This window comes from Antechinus flavipes, chromosome 2, assembly GCF_016432865.1.
Source record: "Antechinus flavipes isolate AdamAnt ecotype Samford, QLD, Australia chromosome 2, AdamAnt_v2, whole genome shotgun sequence".
Lineage (NCBI taxonomy): Eukaryota > Metazoa > Chordata > Mammalia > Dasyuromorphia > Dasyuridae > Antechinus > Antechinus flavipes.
The window spans coordinates 423957758-423973982 of NC_067399.1; the positions used below are offsets into that span (position 1 = coordinate 423957758).

At 32.2% G+C, this 16225-nt stretch overlaps 1 protein-coding gene across 1 annotated transcript in view; it reads left to right on the top strand.

The window, feature by feature from the left end:
* The window catches only part of RANBP17 (RAN binding protein 17), a 356591-nt gene that overhangs the window by 56840 nt on the left and 283526 nt on the right, over positions 1-16225 (top strand). Inside the window, exons 9-13 of the mRNA XM_051973711.1 lie at positions 4022-4087; positions 7221-7325; positions 9825-9990; positions 11149-11222; positions 13557-13676. Coding sequence (XP_051829671.1) covers positions 4022-4087; positions 7221-7325; positions 9825-9990; positions 11149-11222; positions 13557-13676 — 531 coding nt within the window. The remainder of the gene's footprint in view (positions 1-4021; positions 4088-7220; positions 7326-9824; positions 9991-11148; positions 11223-13556; positions 13677-16225) is intronic.

The following is a 16225-nucleotide window of genomic DNA, read 5'->3' on the forward strand; positions in this document are numbered from 1 at the left end:
TTAAGCAATAAAATGAGGCAGTAATTATCAAGACTATTGGATACTGGCTAAGAAATAGCCAGAAAGGTAGATCAGTGGAATTGAATAGACACACAATACACAGTAGAAGTGATTATGGCAACCTTATATTTGGTACATGTAAATATTTAAGCTTTTAAGATAAGAATTCATTATTTGGTTAAAAAAAATTTGTTGGGAGAGCTAGAAAACAGTCTGGTAGATATTGGGTACAGACCAATATCTTACACCATTTACCAAGACAAAGTCAAAATGAATACATGACTTAGATATAAAAGGAAATATCAAAAGCATATTAGAAGAACATGGAATATGTTACCTGTCCGAATTTAAAATATGAGAACAATTTATGAATAAATGAAATAGAGAGCATTGTGAGATGTAAAATGGATAATTCTGATTACATTATATTTTAAAAGTTTTATACAAATAAAACTAATATAGCCAAGAATAGAAGAAAAAATACAAAATTGGAAGAATTTTGAAGACTGTTTTACAGATAAAGGTCTCATATTTCAAATATATAAAAAACTTTGTCAAATTTATAAGAATACAAGTCATTCCCCAATTGATAAATGATCAAACCTGCTTTGGTTATAAGCAGGCAGGTTTTTTTAATGAAGAAATCAAAACTAATATAGTCATATGAAAAAAGGCTCTAAATCTATTGATTAAAGAAATATAAATTAAAATAGCTTTCAGATATTATCTTATACTTATCAGATTGGCTAAAATAAAGGGGAAAATGACAAATGTGAGAGGGGATGTGGAAGAATTGGGGCATTCACTTGTGATGGAATTGATCCCAGCATTTTGGAGAACAATCTGTAATTATGCCCAAAGAGTTATAAAACTGTATATACCACTATTAAGGTTGTTTCCCAAGGTTATTATGGAAAAGGGAAATAACTTAAACATTCTAAGATATGTGTAGCAGCTTACTTTGTCATGGCAATGAACTAGAAATTGAGGGAATGTCAGTTGGGTCAATTGGGAACTGGTTAAAAAGTTGTCATATGTACGATTATGATAGAATACAACTGTGCTATAAGATGAGCTTAATGATTTTAGAAAAATATGAAAATTACATGAAATAATGAGTGAAATGAACAGAATCAAGAGAATGTGTACATAACAGTAATATTGTTCTATGAATAACTAAATGACTTTAAGTCATTTTCAGTATTATACTCAAATCAGTTACAAAGGACCTATGATGGAAATTGCTATGTCCAGAGAAAAAACTGATAAATAGCATGTATACACACATGCTTTACATATGTATGTAAATTTGCTTCTAATGGTAGTCTTCTCTAGAGCGATATGGGGAGGAAGGGCAAAAAAAAAGCTTCCAAGTACACAGCAGAGAACAAGAAAACTTTGAAGCACAGAAAAACAGTGTAGCTTTGAAAATTAAGTGTAGTAGTTATTACATAGGGTTTTGTTTTTAATAAGTAAACTATGAAATGGAAATTCTTGGTTTTATATTGAATCCTCATTTTATGTTGTACTTTGTACATGGAAATGTCCTTTTTTAAATCTTTTCATATTTAAAGTCAAAATATTTTTTTTAAACAAATTCTTTTTCTGTCAAACCAGTTTTTGAGGCCTCAGTTTCCTCATTTTAAAAATATGATTTGCCCATGTTGTGCCACAGTTCCCTTTTATTTCCCCGATTCAATTTCCCCAATTGTCCTGACTCAGTTTCCCTAAATTCTGCCTCAATTCCTAATTGTAATGCTTAATCCTACAACACCACCCTTCCCTCTTAATCATCAGAATGTTTGATAGGATAAAGATCTTATATCTTAGACATCATTAGAATATCAGGTGGCTCTTCCCATCCCAATTAATTAGAATATCAGGTGCCTCTCCTTCTCCAGTGCCTCCCTCCATTATATCATCCCCATCCCAGGTGCCTTCCCCCATTATGTTATCCTTCTTGTTACCCTATAAAAGAATCTTTGTATCTAACATTCATTGCTAAATTCTTGGAGATGATAGTCTCTTTCAGCTCTGGGACCAAACCATGGATCCATTTGGTCCCAATAAATTACTCCCTTTCAAATAAAATATTAAAAACTCTAATCTCTATCTTGCCTCAGTTTCTCCGGCATTATACCCACATGATCTCTGAGTTTCCTTCTTTGCCAATTATTTCAAATAATTTATTTAATATTGGAATTATTTGATCTTCAAATGTTTGGTAGCATTCATTTCTTATTTTGGTTGTTATTCGCCAGAGTGAATGTTATGATACCAAAGGCAGAATTACAGTTTTGTTAGAGAATGATAAGTATTGACACTTATAGCTTGACTAATCAAATAGGTTCCCATTGACACTGTATAACTAAAAGGATAAAAAGCTCGATCAGACTACTCCCAGATATACAAAAGCAACCAGTGAAGTTATTCTCCTTTACAAGACAGAGGTATTTCCTCTTTTCAAAGAGAATGTAAAAAATGTGTTACTACTTGCTAACATTTCAAAGAATTTTTTAGACTCAGAGATAGAAGGAATTCTAGAGGTCATGTTTTCCACTTCTTTGTTTTACACATAAGGAAACTAAGGCCCATTTGTCCAGTTCACTTTTAACAGCTGAAAGGCATGCATATTGACTGAATTGCCAATCACAATTTTTCTGAAAGATGATTCAGCTGGAAGAGTCTGTGGTGCATGTGCTCTGATAATATTCAGTAGTTATGACAACCAGGAGAACTCCCTCAAGTGCTTTTTCTTCAGCCAGTAGCCCCACCCTGTCAGCATTATCACAGAATGGTTATTAAGCTCCCATCTCCTTGAATGATATAGCACTGTTCTGGGAAATATCAATTAGAGGATTAGATTCAGTTAAGTTGTGCTTTATTCTTTGGCTGCCTGTAGTAGATAATATCTGCTTTTTGTATCTCAAGAATTGTTTAAGTTTAGTTTAAGCTACAAAAGTCCCAGGATTGTGCATTATTTCACTTGCCTAAAAGTAATGCATATTTGTCAATGTAGAATGACTATTAAAGCCTTATTAGTTCATTGAAAAGTATATTATCAGTGTTAAAAGTAATTTTTTTGCTTGTTCCATAATTGAATTTTACATTTATTGTATTCATGCTTTTAGTATGTATCTGTAGTAGGTAGCTTGTTTTAATGTGCATTTTTTAAATCAAAATTTTGATTTGGAAGAAGTTGCCATAGTTAAATTGGAGATGATTAAATTATGGAAGCAGTTAAACCCCATATTTTTTGATGGCTACATAGTGTATATGGATAACTATGTAGCCATCAAAAAGTATTTAGATGTATTTAGAATTTAGAATTTTAGTATTTAGAAATTTAGATGTCTTGATCATATGTATATTATAAATAAATGTATATGAGCTAATAATACTGAAGAGGCTTAAGTGATCATTTTCAGAATTAGATCCAGGAACTTAAATTCATTTACTAAACTATTAATTATTTATTAACCATAGTATTAGTTTATTTATTATAGTTTATTAACCATATATTAGTAGCCTCCAAACACACTTACATAACAAAAAAAAATTTTTTTTTTCTTATTCACAGTCTTCTATAAAACATTAAACTCAGTTCTGATTTAAAGTCCAATTTGGTTCAGGTCCAGAGTACTCTAATATATATATAGATCATTATACCTTTGTTTGTGATAGCTTTTCTCCTTACAAATCCATATGCTATCAAAATAGAATCATAAACTTTGAGAGAACTAAAATTACCTAAAACTCAGGGAAACAAAGCTCCCATCAATCAGATTCTGGTGGAGACAGAACTAGAACTAAGAAGAGAAGGGATCTTAATTGTTTGGTGTTGGCTCTGGTAAAATCCTAAGAATGAATTTTCTATAGTGTAATCACGAATATATATTTCTGGTTGAGTTGTATAGTGCCAAGTATAATTTCATTTGTTAAAATTGCTTACTTTTACACATTTGTGCATCAGTTTTTCATCTCTACCAGTACTGAAATTTGTAATTTATTTTCTTCCAAGGGTACTGTGGATCACTATATAATAGGGGTGATAATCCTTTCTGAATTAACTCAAGAAATGAATCTGGTAAGTTTTTTTCTTTTGAAGAAACTATAAAGTTATTCTCATAGTTCTATTCCTTTGTTCAAATTATTTGTGGCTAATGATTTCTATCCTGCTTTGTTAGGATATTTTTAGTGAACAGAAAACTACAGGGTGTTCATATCACATTCTTTGTTTATTTAATGAGTGATGCAATTAGAGATTGGAACTGTTTCAATATTATTGAAAACACCAACAACAGTATGTGGTACTATCCAGAACATAGAATTAGCCATGGTCAGTGCCCCGTGGGTTTCCTTTTATCTTCTTTGTATATAGTAATACAGTAACCATAAGAAGAAAATTAAATACCCAAGAGAAGCAAACCACCATGTTGCTTATTCTTTTACAAATAAAAGGGAAAAAGGTTTTGGTGAATTGATTCTCAACAATGCTCACCCAGCAGGGTTGATCAAAGCACAGGCCACTTGGAATAGTGCCATGTATGGGCAGAGTTGTCCATCCTGCAGTGGGGATTTTCAGATGCAGTGCTTCGCACAACAGCTGAGCATACAGTCACCTGCTCCTGCTTATTTCTGCTGTTACATTGGTTATATCATGAACAAAAGCAAGAGTCGTGTTTCATAGAAAATAGTCTTATAACAAAAGGGAATATAGCAAAGTGACATAGGAATGATTGGGCTCCTAAATAGGATGTTGCCTGGGGCCATTTCTGTGGTCCAGAAGTCTCTTTGTAGTGAACCACATTCAAATTACTTTGCTGTATTTTTTATTTAGCTTAATCTAGAAATTAGAAAATTACCCCCTTTTTGTAAAAAAGATTTGCTAAAATTGGTTTTAAACATTCTGGTTTTAAAACAAATGAATTCTATCCTGAAAATGACTTTGATTTTTAAGTGGGGAGATAGACCCTCAAAAAGCTGATGCTTATTTGGCCCTCTTGCCCAAGGCCACCCAGCTGCCACACTATTTCTGAGTATTTTAAAAGACCTGCCTTCCTGTTTCTGTGTCCTACTCCTTTATTTAGTATAGCAAGATAAATAGTTCCTTAAAACATAAGGCAAGTAACTGAGGTTAATGACCATTGTTGTTGATGTTGATGATGGTAGTGGTGTTGGTAATAGTAATGATAATACTACTTCAGTAATTCATTTCAAAGTATTTTCCACAAACCAGTTTATGATGGATGTAGTAAAAATATTTTCCTCCATTTTATAGATGAGGAAATAGGTCCAGTGAAAGTAAATGACTCATCTGGAGTCATAGAATAGTAGAGAAGAGACTTGAACATAGATTTTCTGGCTGTATATATAATATTCCTTCCAACATGTTTCCTCTCATAGTGGTAGAAATCTTAGGCCGAGTGTTCAGGCACGTAGTCATATTATACTATGACTTTTACTCTCCAAATAAAGTAGTTTATAGGAAATGGGTGGTTAATAAAAATGTTTCCAAGAATAAGCTATCATATTTCAAAAAGGTGTGCATCAAACAAAGTATGTGAATCAGCTTGGCAAGTTCAATAATATGAACTTTTTGAGATTATTTTCTGCTCATACCAAATTTAGAATGTCATTACTATCAACTAGTATTCAATATGCATCTACTAGGTCTGTCATTTTATACTATAAAACTTGGAAAAAGTCTTAGAAGTTCTCTTGTTATTAGTGAACAGCTAAGTGACTCCATGGATAGAGCTTCAGAGGCAGAAAGACCTCAGTTCAAATTTTCTTCAGATACTTTTAATAGCTATGTGATCATAGGCAAATCACATAACCTCTTTACTTCATTTTTCTCCTTTGAAAAAGGGTGATGAGGCAACTAGGTGGTGCAGTGGATAGAGCACCCAGCCCTGAAGTTAGGCGGACCTGAATTCAAATTCGGTTTCAGACACTTAACACTTCCCGGCTGTGTGACCCTGTCACTTACCCCCAAACGCCTCTGCAGAAAAAGAAAAAAAAAAGGATAATAAATAACCTACTTTAAAAGGTTATTTAGAGGATCAAATGAGATAGCATTTTTAAGCATTTACTACAATGTATAGTAGAGAGTAGGTTATTATTATTATTATTATTATTATTATTATTATTATTATACCCAGCCCTTTCATTTTACAGATAAAAGGATGAATTAGTCCAAGAAAAGATATGAGACTTTTCCAGTTTTACCAGGACTAGAAATTAAGCCTTTTGACTCACAGTTCAGTGCATTAACAACATTTAACTTTGCTTATGCTCCTGTTTCAAATTTCTAGATTCAGAATCACCCATTTTTTTCTCAGTTTGCACAAGACTACAATTATACCTAAGAAATTGCTTAACTTTCATTTTTCTTCTCTACTTCATGTAGATGTCTTTTATAATCATGCTCGCTATGCTTATCTTGTCCTTAAGACAATAAAACCACTTTGGTTATTTTTAACTTGTCACACCACTTTGGTTCATTCACCTTAGACATTCTTTTTTCCCAGGCAAAATGCAAAGGATTATTTTTTATTGTAGAAATATTTTTCCTATAATTAAAAAAAAAGTTTTATCTTTTGCATCTTAGGACAAATCTAGCATAGATTTTCTGCAAACACATTCTTTTTTCCCTGCATAAGGCAGAAGTAATTTTTCCTTTAGATCATAGTTAATGTATAGGTGACTTAAGCATGCATTGGAGACTTCCCTTCCTTTAATGAACTTTCATTTTTAGCCTTTCTGCTTAATATCTTTGGTGAAATATTTTCATGGTATTCTTCCATTATAATGAACTTTGCCCATTTTGGATAGGATATAGATGTTTGATAGGATGTAGATGTTTTCTTCAGCTTAACTTACAAGCAAAGAAAATTATGTAATCTTAACCACAGTATTTAATAAGATGCCAGTGATAACTATCTAATTGTTAGAAGGGGATTTTGCAAATAAATAAACTTAGACACAGTAAGATGTCACCCATTTCAGAAGCTGTACAAAAGAAAATATAACTCACAGTTTATTTTTTCTTGTATACTTTTTTCATAAATGTCAAATTGTTGCTTGACAATTTGAACTTGCTAACCTCTGTGTTTAATTTTGATATTATCATTTTTATAACTATGGATTCATATTTTTATTTAAAAAAATAACTCCTTAAATAAATTTTCTCTATTTTTGTTTGTATTGGTCTCTAGGTTGATTATTCTAGACCTTCAGCAAAACACCGGAAAATAGGCACTTCATTCAGGGATACATCTCTTAAGGATATTTTAGTGCTGGCATGCTCACTCCTAAAAGAAGTAAGCCATTTCACAGTTTTCTGCAGAAACTATATAGCTGCAGTATTTTGGATATTTGCAATTCTTATATAAATCTAATTTTGTATTTCTAACCCATGCACTTGACAGAACATCTTTGTTTTAGCATGATGACATTGCTTTTCTTCCAGTATTGATAATTTGCATTTTATTTATAGGCTGTGGCACTAGGAAATTAGATAGATAAAATAAAATCCATGGATAATTTATTTTACTTCAATTTTCTCTTATGTGAAACTCTTTTTGCTATGACAATTACTAGTTAGTTGCATTAGGTTTCACCTGTTTTCATATTCCCCTAGTCATCTTTTGGATTAAAGCTAAAAAGTGTGAAATGGTGTATTTAGCAAACCAAGATTTATTTGATATGTATTACAATAGTAAAACCAGTAATTGCTAGCATTTTTATAGAACTTTAAAATTTGCAAAACACTTTACAAATATTGTCTCATATTATTCTCAAAACAATCGTGGGAAATAGATTTTTTTTTTTTACTTTTAATATTTTCTAATACTAGAAATAGATTTTAGTAGTATCCCATTTTGTAGGAGAGGAAAGACAAGCAGACTGAGGCTAAGTGAGTTGCTAGTAAGTGTCAGAGGCTGGGTTTAATCATATCTTCCTGACTCCAGTCTAGCACGTTGGAATATCATCTGGCTTCCAGAATAAATAGAAGTCCATTCAGATTTTGTGATAGAAGATGGAAAAATCTCTTGGGGATAGTTTTACTAATGCCTGTGTATCTTAAGGAAGCTGTAAGAGGCTCAGAATCACACTCTGGTAACACTGTTTCTGTAGGTAAGTTATGCCAAGTTGAGGATAACTGATAGGCCTTAAGCCTGTGGTGACTTAGGGGCATATCTGCACCAAGCATGTGAAGATTTAGCCCAGTGCAGTGGGTAAATGAGAACTTCTTTTCCAAACAACCATGAAGGTGGCTAAACCAAGTCAGACATTGAAGATTCCAAGGCCATCCACAGCATCCTAGCCATTGCTAATCATCTTGCCACTGGACTTTGACGATGCTGGGGGAGAAAGTGAGTCTGATCAGACTTTGTGCAGCTGTGCCTCACTTAAATCCAGTTCACAGGCAAGCCAAGATATCACCCCATGATGTTATTGGTTTCCTTTGAAAACAAATGACAAACAATAACATTGTATATAAAATTCACCAATTTAATTCATAATTACATTGCTCTGTGATATTCAGACTTTGTAAGGAGAAGTCTTGTGTTAATGGTTGGCATGCTCAGAACTTTTTTTTTCAGTTTCATTTGTTTTTAATATTTTTAATTTATATCAGTACTATGGTAGCAAAAGAACTGTCACAAAGAGCTAGACTAATACTTTAGACTAATATTCTTATCTTTGACAGTGGCACCAGAGGATGTTTTGTGAGAGAAAATTATTATTTTTTTTTTATCAACAGTAACCTCTAAAGGTTAAGCATTCTTTCCCTTTCCTCTTCAAGTTATCCTGGATTCTTTTAAAAGGTGAATTGAATTATATTAGCGTTTATGGGTAAGGCACTTCATCATATATTGAGAGCACAAAGCCAAATTAAAAGTTTTTTCCTTTAAGAGATTTACAGTTTTACTAGCGGGGAAAGAAAAAGGAGGTCAATAAAGTGGCAGGGTCACAATTTCAACCTATTTCTGAAATGCAAAAGTCCAAACACTTAGTGATCACACTTGGAAGAAAGAGAGGGAAGGTTATCTCATTCTCTTCTTTCCTAGCCAAGGGTTTGGGAAGGAAAGAACATTTCCTGAAGTGTACGGTAGAATTAATATGAGTTCCCAAGTGCCAGAGGTTGCTTAACCTTAAACTGAATCCTACCTAGAAGACTAGACAAATGAACTCTAGAGACTCTGCTACCTATCCATTAGAAGGCGTGATGGGAATGACAATCTGACTATCTCATTGAATTATTAGGACCCTCCAACCTATATTGCATCTAAGAATCTCGCAAAGAATGGGCTTCTTTATTCTTTCTTTTTATGATTCTATCATAGATGAAATTAACTGAACTCTTTTTGAACTTATATTTTTAGCCTGCACTCTTAAAGGTAATGAGTTCCATAAATTTGCAACCTGCTGTGTAAAGTAGTACTTCCTTTTATTTGTCCCAAAGTCACTTTTTTTTATAAGCTCTAAGGAGTGCTAGTTCTAGTATTCTAAAATTGAAGTTAATTCAATTTAAGATCAAGTATGATGTCCCAAAGAGACAAAATAAAAGAGTAGAGATCCAGGATATTGCAGTAGAAGTTGAAGAACAGTGATTTTAACATTGTTTTGGTTTTTTTCCTTTATACCTGCTATACTTAAAAAGCTGTCTTCTAGGGGAAAAAATGTAATAGTTTTAATCTTTAGAAACTGTATTCATTAATTTAACATAAAATTAAAGAATAGTTTTAGATGGAAGATTTAAAATACTGTTAATTTTTTAAGTAAGATATTCAATAATTTTGAAATTTTTTTAGGTGTTGGCAAAACCTTTAAATCTTCAGGATCAAGTTGAACAAAATCTGATAATGCAAGTCTTGAAACTTGTCCTCAACTGTCTTAATTTTGACTTCATTGGCAGTTCAGCAGATGAATCTGCAGATGATCTTTGCACAGTACAGATTCCAACAACTTGGAGAACAAGTAAGAATGAGTTGTAGCTGTGGGGATAGTGAACATTCATTCCAAAAAAAAAAACCAAACCCCCAAAACGGTGATAACTCACCAGTTTTTTTTTTTTATTTCAGTTTATTAATTTAACATTTTCCCAGTTACATTCAAAACAATTTTTTTACATTTTTATTAAGATTTTTGATTTCTAGGTTCTCTCCCTTATCCCCATCCACAATTAAGAAACCACATGTGAAGTTGTGCAAAACATTTCCATAAAAGTCAAGTTGCAAAAGAAAATATAGTTGCTATGAAACTATATATGAAACAATAAAGTAGCAGGGTCACAATTTCAACCTATTTCTGAAATGCAAAAGTCCAAACACTTAGTGATCACACGTGGAAGAAAGAGAGGGAAGGTTATCTCATTCTCTTCTTTCCTAGCCAAGGGTTTGGGAAGGAAAGAACATTTCCTGAAGTGTACGGTAGAATTAGTATGAGTTCCCAAGTGCCTACTAATGAAAATAAAACCCCCCAAGAAAAATTAAGGATAATTCATTGTTATTTCTATCTTGAATATCCATATCCTTGGCATATCCATAGAGGGATTGAATAGACTTCTCCCCCCTATGCAGCTAAGATATCACTATATAGATACCCTTAACAGAACATAATAGGGTCCTGCCTACTCCACTGCTTTATCTAAACTTTAAAGTTAAATTTTGAAATTCTGACCATAATATGATATAGGTATTTTATTTTAAAATAAACAAAAACAAAAGAACATGCCCCTCTTCTCCCCCTCTCCCCCCCAAAAAAAGCTGTTTTGGAAAAATGCTTTGGCTCCTAGTATTTACTAGTGTAGAAAAACTAAAGATTTTCCCAGTAAAATTAACTAGAAAAACTGTTATATTAAAGGAAAATTACTTTGTGTAGTTAATTTTTAATCTATGAATTTAAAAATATTTTCCCCAAAACTCCTAGACCATGAACTAGAAATTGCATTTATCTATAAATCTCTCCTTGCTAGGTTTCAGTTGAATTAATGGAAAAATAATTGTTAAGCACTTATTTTTTTGCCAAGCACTGTGCCACAATTATTTTATGATGATATTTATTCAGTAGTTTAAGGTCCTTGGAAGACAAGCACTCATTGAATTAGTGGGATTAGAAGAATTTTTTTTTTTCCAGTTTTCCTGGAGTCAGAAACTTTGGACCTTTTCTTCAATTTGTATCATGCTCTTCCACCTTTACTATCTCAATTAGTAAGTAAAATTTAGTTATTAATTTTATCTAAAATTAAAGGATTATCTCTATTTGTTGAAAAATGTACTCATCTGTATGTATATTTATTTTTTCTATTTTTATTAAAGTGTCCTACTGACAAGTAGCTCTTAATCTTCTACAGCAGCATGTTTCAATTGATTATTTAACTGGTTTCCAGTGAAAGTACTTCCTTTTAAAATTTGTTCTGATTATCCACTTTCCCTCATATTGTTATTCAATCATGTATAATAATTAATCAAGGTGTTCTCACTAAATAATCTTTTAGAGATTATTGGTCTTTGAAAAATATAGACATTTGTTGATTAGAGTTTAAAGCATGGGCTAGACAAATAGCAATGTTCAGAAGCTGTTATGTACATAAAGAGCTGAATATTAAAATATATTTGTTATAAATGTACATGTGAAACATATGTATATTTATTTAGAGAATTGTAGTTTATAGAAATAGTGCATGTGATCACTATGTATTTAATTATTGTTCTAAGAATAAAATGACAGAATGTCTGAACTTCAAAGAGCCTTAGAGATGAAAACTGGAACAGTTGACAGTTTGATTAATTGTTCTATATAAAGTTTATACTTTTTTTTCAAGGTTAGTCATTTACTGAAGTAACATCTTATGCCTTGATTACTGCTATTAGGACCAAAGTTTCCTACTGTGTCAAATTAAATGCATTTGTAAAAATTCAAACATTTATTTACCCATGTTTGTTAGAGTTAGTTACAGCATTGTAAACTAGTGGGAAAGGGATGCAGGGATTAGGAATAATTTGGAGTGAGAATATTGAAAGTCAGAGCTAGGTCACAAAGGTCAGAAGAGCCAGATACTATCTGAAGTATAAGTGGTCAGGAACTAAGGGTCAAGAACCCAGATAAAGAGACTTGCCAACAAGAAAGTCTTGCAAGATTTGGCAACAATGTGATCATCAGCAAGAATACAGTGATATTCCTCAACTCATACAAAGAGATAATTAACACAATTGGAGATCAGGAACATGGAAGAAACCAATTGTTAACAGGGAGGCTATCTTCTACATTTAAAGTTTTTGTACAACTTGATTTTTTTTTTTTTAATAGCAGAAACTCAACAGGGAGATTTTTTAAAACGCATAGTTAACACTTTCATAAATAATTTAAATAAAAGAATGAGACTTTTGGACTTTGCTTTTCTTGTAGTGTAATAGTTAGAAATACCAATTAAAAGAAAAAGATTTGCAAGGAGAGAGAGGATTACATAATCCTTTGGTATATGAAAAATGGTCCTTCTTCCAGAATAGGTATCTAGTTTTGCTTCCTAACTGCCTTCTTCTCACCTTAAATTAATTTACTGAGATCTTTGGTATTCTAGGAATAGGTATCATATACCTTCTTTCTGGAAATAAATAAAGCATTATTATTTATTTCCTTTAAATGAACATATACATAAGTACTTCAAGAAAAGGAAATAGTTAAAAGATAATCAGAATTATTCAATGCATATTATATCTATTTTTGTGATGCTTATGTGATATCAAATATAAAGCATTGAAAATCAAGAAGTGTACAATATTATGCCTCACATGTATGAAAAGTTCAAAATAATACCATAGCTACCTGTCTCCTAAAATCTTAATGCTTACTTTGCATACTTAAAACTCTTATCATCTCTGAAGTTGGTAGATGTTCTTTCCTTGAGTGTTTTAACTGTGAGGCTAAAGTTCAGAGAACACATGAAGAGCCAGAGCAGGCCACTATGTGAACAGATTTAGTCATTCATGACTACTAGTCTTTGACCAAATCCTTTCAACCCTACATTCTTTTGGTATTTGTTCAGAATATTCTTTGCAATGTTAATTATTGTTTATGATATTGTTTAGATTTTTCTGTAATTTGATACTCTGAATTTACTCCATCTATTATTTCAAAAATGACTTTAGATTTGAAATTACAGCAGAAGAGCTAATTGTACTATAGAAACTTGTACTGAGAGGAAGAAATTCAGTGATGTTTCAGGTCTTCAGTCTAAAATAAGTCAATTTTTGGTAGGTGTTGTCCATACATTATTTCATATAGGTGTCTTGGTCTTTTTTTTTTTTTTTTAATTAAACTTATCAAGGTTTTCCTTCTGTTCTTTCTGGTCTCAAATATGATATTCAATTTTTGCTTCTGATTAGGACTTGCAGTTATATTTATGATTGTTTAGTTATAATACCATTAACACAAATGAAATAATATTCTGTATAACGTAATGGGTACTTAAACATCATGATATATGTTAGAATTATTGTTGTTGTTGTTTTAATAATTCAAGGTACTCTTGGTTTCTTTTATAGGCACTTTCTTGTTTAGTTCAGTTTGCTTCTGCAAGGAGATCATTATTTAGCAGTCCAGAACGTGCCAGATATCTTGGTGACTTAGTTAAAGGAGTGAAAAGGATACTCGAAAACCCTCAGGTATTTATACAATAAATTGTTAGGTAGATTTAAAAAAAAAATTCCCCATCTCTTCCTATGATTTCACTGGCATGAGTCAAGGAAGAACTCAAAAGGAAGAAATCCCTACCAAGCCCTTCTAGCCCCTTGGCATCTAAAGAAACTCTAGAAAATCACTGCTATTGTGTTTTATCCCATAGAATCCCAGTGCTATTTCCAAAATAAATGTGTTTTAACAGAAATAGGGGCAAATAGTTGTGTTTTTTTTTTTTTTTTTTAAGGCTCTATTAAAGCAAACTTAGTTAGAGTTAGAAACACCTAGGGTTATATCCTGCCTCTGATCTGTAGTAACTTTGTATTCATGGAAAAGTCACTTAATTGCTGAGCCTTAGTTTTTTCATCTGTAAAATGAGATAATATCTATAATATGGTTGTTATGAGACTCAAATAAGATTATGTCTGTAAAGAACTTCACAAACTTTAATGTGGCATATAATTGTCAACGATTATCTTAAGTTCACATTAATTGGTATTAAAGATTGCTTCTCTCTATGTTGAGAACGCTAGACTTGGAGTAAAGAGAATAGTATTCTCTTCTTGACTCCTGCATATCCTAACTATATAATCTTTGTCAAGTTTCTTAACTCCCCTTAACTTTGGTTCTTACTTGTAAAATTAAAATAGTGACACATGCCCTACCAGCTCAGAATAAATTAGTTTACTTTTGTGCATATTTATCACTTGTATTTATGCATATATGTTTACTAACCTATTCTGTTTCTTGCTATAATTTTATAGTAAGCTACATAAAGGAAGGCATGGGCCTTCTTCCTTTGTTATTCCAAACTGTGCACAACATAGTATTAGTAATACTCTAAATTTCTGTAGCACTTAATAGTTTGCAAAGTATATATACCTACATTATCTCTTTCAGTCCTCACATCAATCCTGTGAGGTCAAATCATAGAGACAGAATTGGAAAGAACTTCAGATATTATCTAATTTAACCTGTATACAAATTTGAAACATCTCTGAAAAGTATCCCTGGCTTGAGTATCTTCAGTGCCTGACAACTTACTCTTTTTGGACAACTCTTATACAATAGATTGCCTCTGGTAATGAGGATAGTTTGAAAAGTTTTCATGAAGAAAATTCATCTTGGCAAGATGTTAAAGCAGGCAAAGAAACACAGGATGGAATAGAGAGAGTGGACAGGTTTCTCTAGTCTGTATGTCATTAGCATGACTTAGGAGTAGGAGAGAATTAAATGTAAATACATTTTCCTTTCCATGCCATGCCTTGTCCCAGTGGATATCCTCCAAGACTCTCTTTGCTTTCTGTTTTCACTTTAAAATCATTCATCAATTAATTGCCCTGTATTTGATTATCATTTCTATGCAGATGAATTAAAATATATATAATATAAATATATACATACATACATATATATACACACATATATACATATACACATATATATACATATATATGTATGTGTGTGTGTGTGTGTGTGTGTGTGTGTGTATACACTGTTGAACTGCAGTCACACATCTTTTACTGTTTCTTTGTTATCTTGAACTGCATCTCAGACATCTCAGACCTAACACGTACAGAATAAAACCTCTTTAGTTTTATTCTCAAACTTTCTACCACATTTCCCAGTTGCTGTTAAGGGCATCAGCAGTCACTCAGGCCCACAACCCTGATATAATCCTTGACTTTAAATTTTCATTCATCCCACATAGCCATATTTCAAATCCATCGTCAAATCTAATCATCTCTACTTGTACATTGTCTTTCACATGTCTTTCTCTCTATGCAACCTATATCTCTCATTCAGGCCCCCTCATCTCTTACCTGTTATGCTTCAGTAATCTCATTGGTGTATCTTTCTTGAGCCTCTCTCCACTCCAGTCCATCCTTCACACGTAGCCAATGTGATTTTTCTAAAGCATGGGTTTGATCGTGTGACACTCCAGTCAGTAAATTGGAATGGCTCTCTATTACTTACAAGATCAGATAAAAAGTCATTTGTTTAACATTTAAAGCTCTTTAAAATCCGACCCCTTTCAGTCTTGTACCAGTTTCTTATGTGATGCTACATCTTCATGCCTTTGCACTAACTGTTCCCTATGTCTGAAATTTTTTGTTTCCTCACCTTTTATCTAGGTTTTTCTTTACCTTTTTTCAGCACTCAGAGCAAAAATCTTTATATTAGGAGTCCTTTCTTAGTCTTTACCTCCATTCCAACCCCTTCTACCTTTAAACTGCTAATTCCTCCTTCCTCAAATTATCTTCACATTTGGAATATATTTTATATACTTAGACATTTATATATCATCTCATCCATTAAAATGTGAGTATATTGAGCAAAGAGACTGTTTCATGTCTTTCTTTGTATTCCCATTTCTTAGTACAGTGCCTCATTTATTATCATAAGGCCTTAATAAATGCTTGTGGACTAATTGAATGTAAGGAATGGGTTAAAGCACATGCTTTTTAATCTTTTTATGAGGGAGAGCTACTTAAAGTGTGAAGATTATTCAGCCAACCCACAATTATAGATTTTG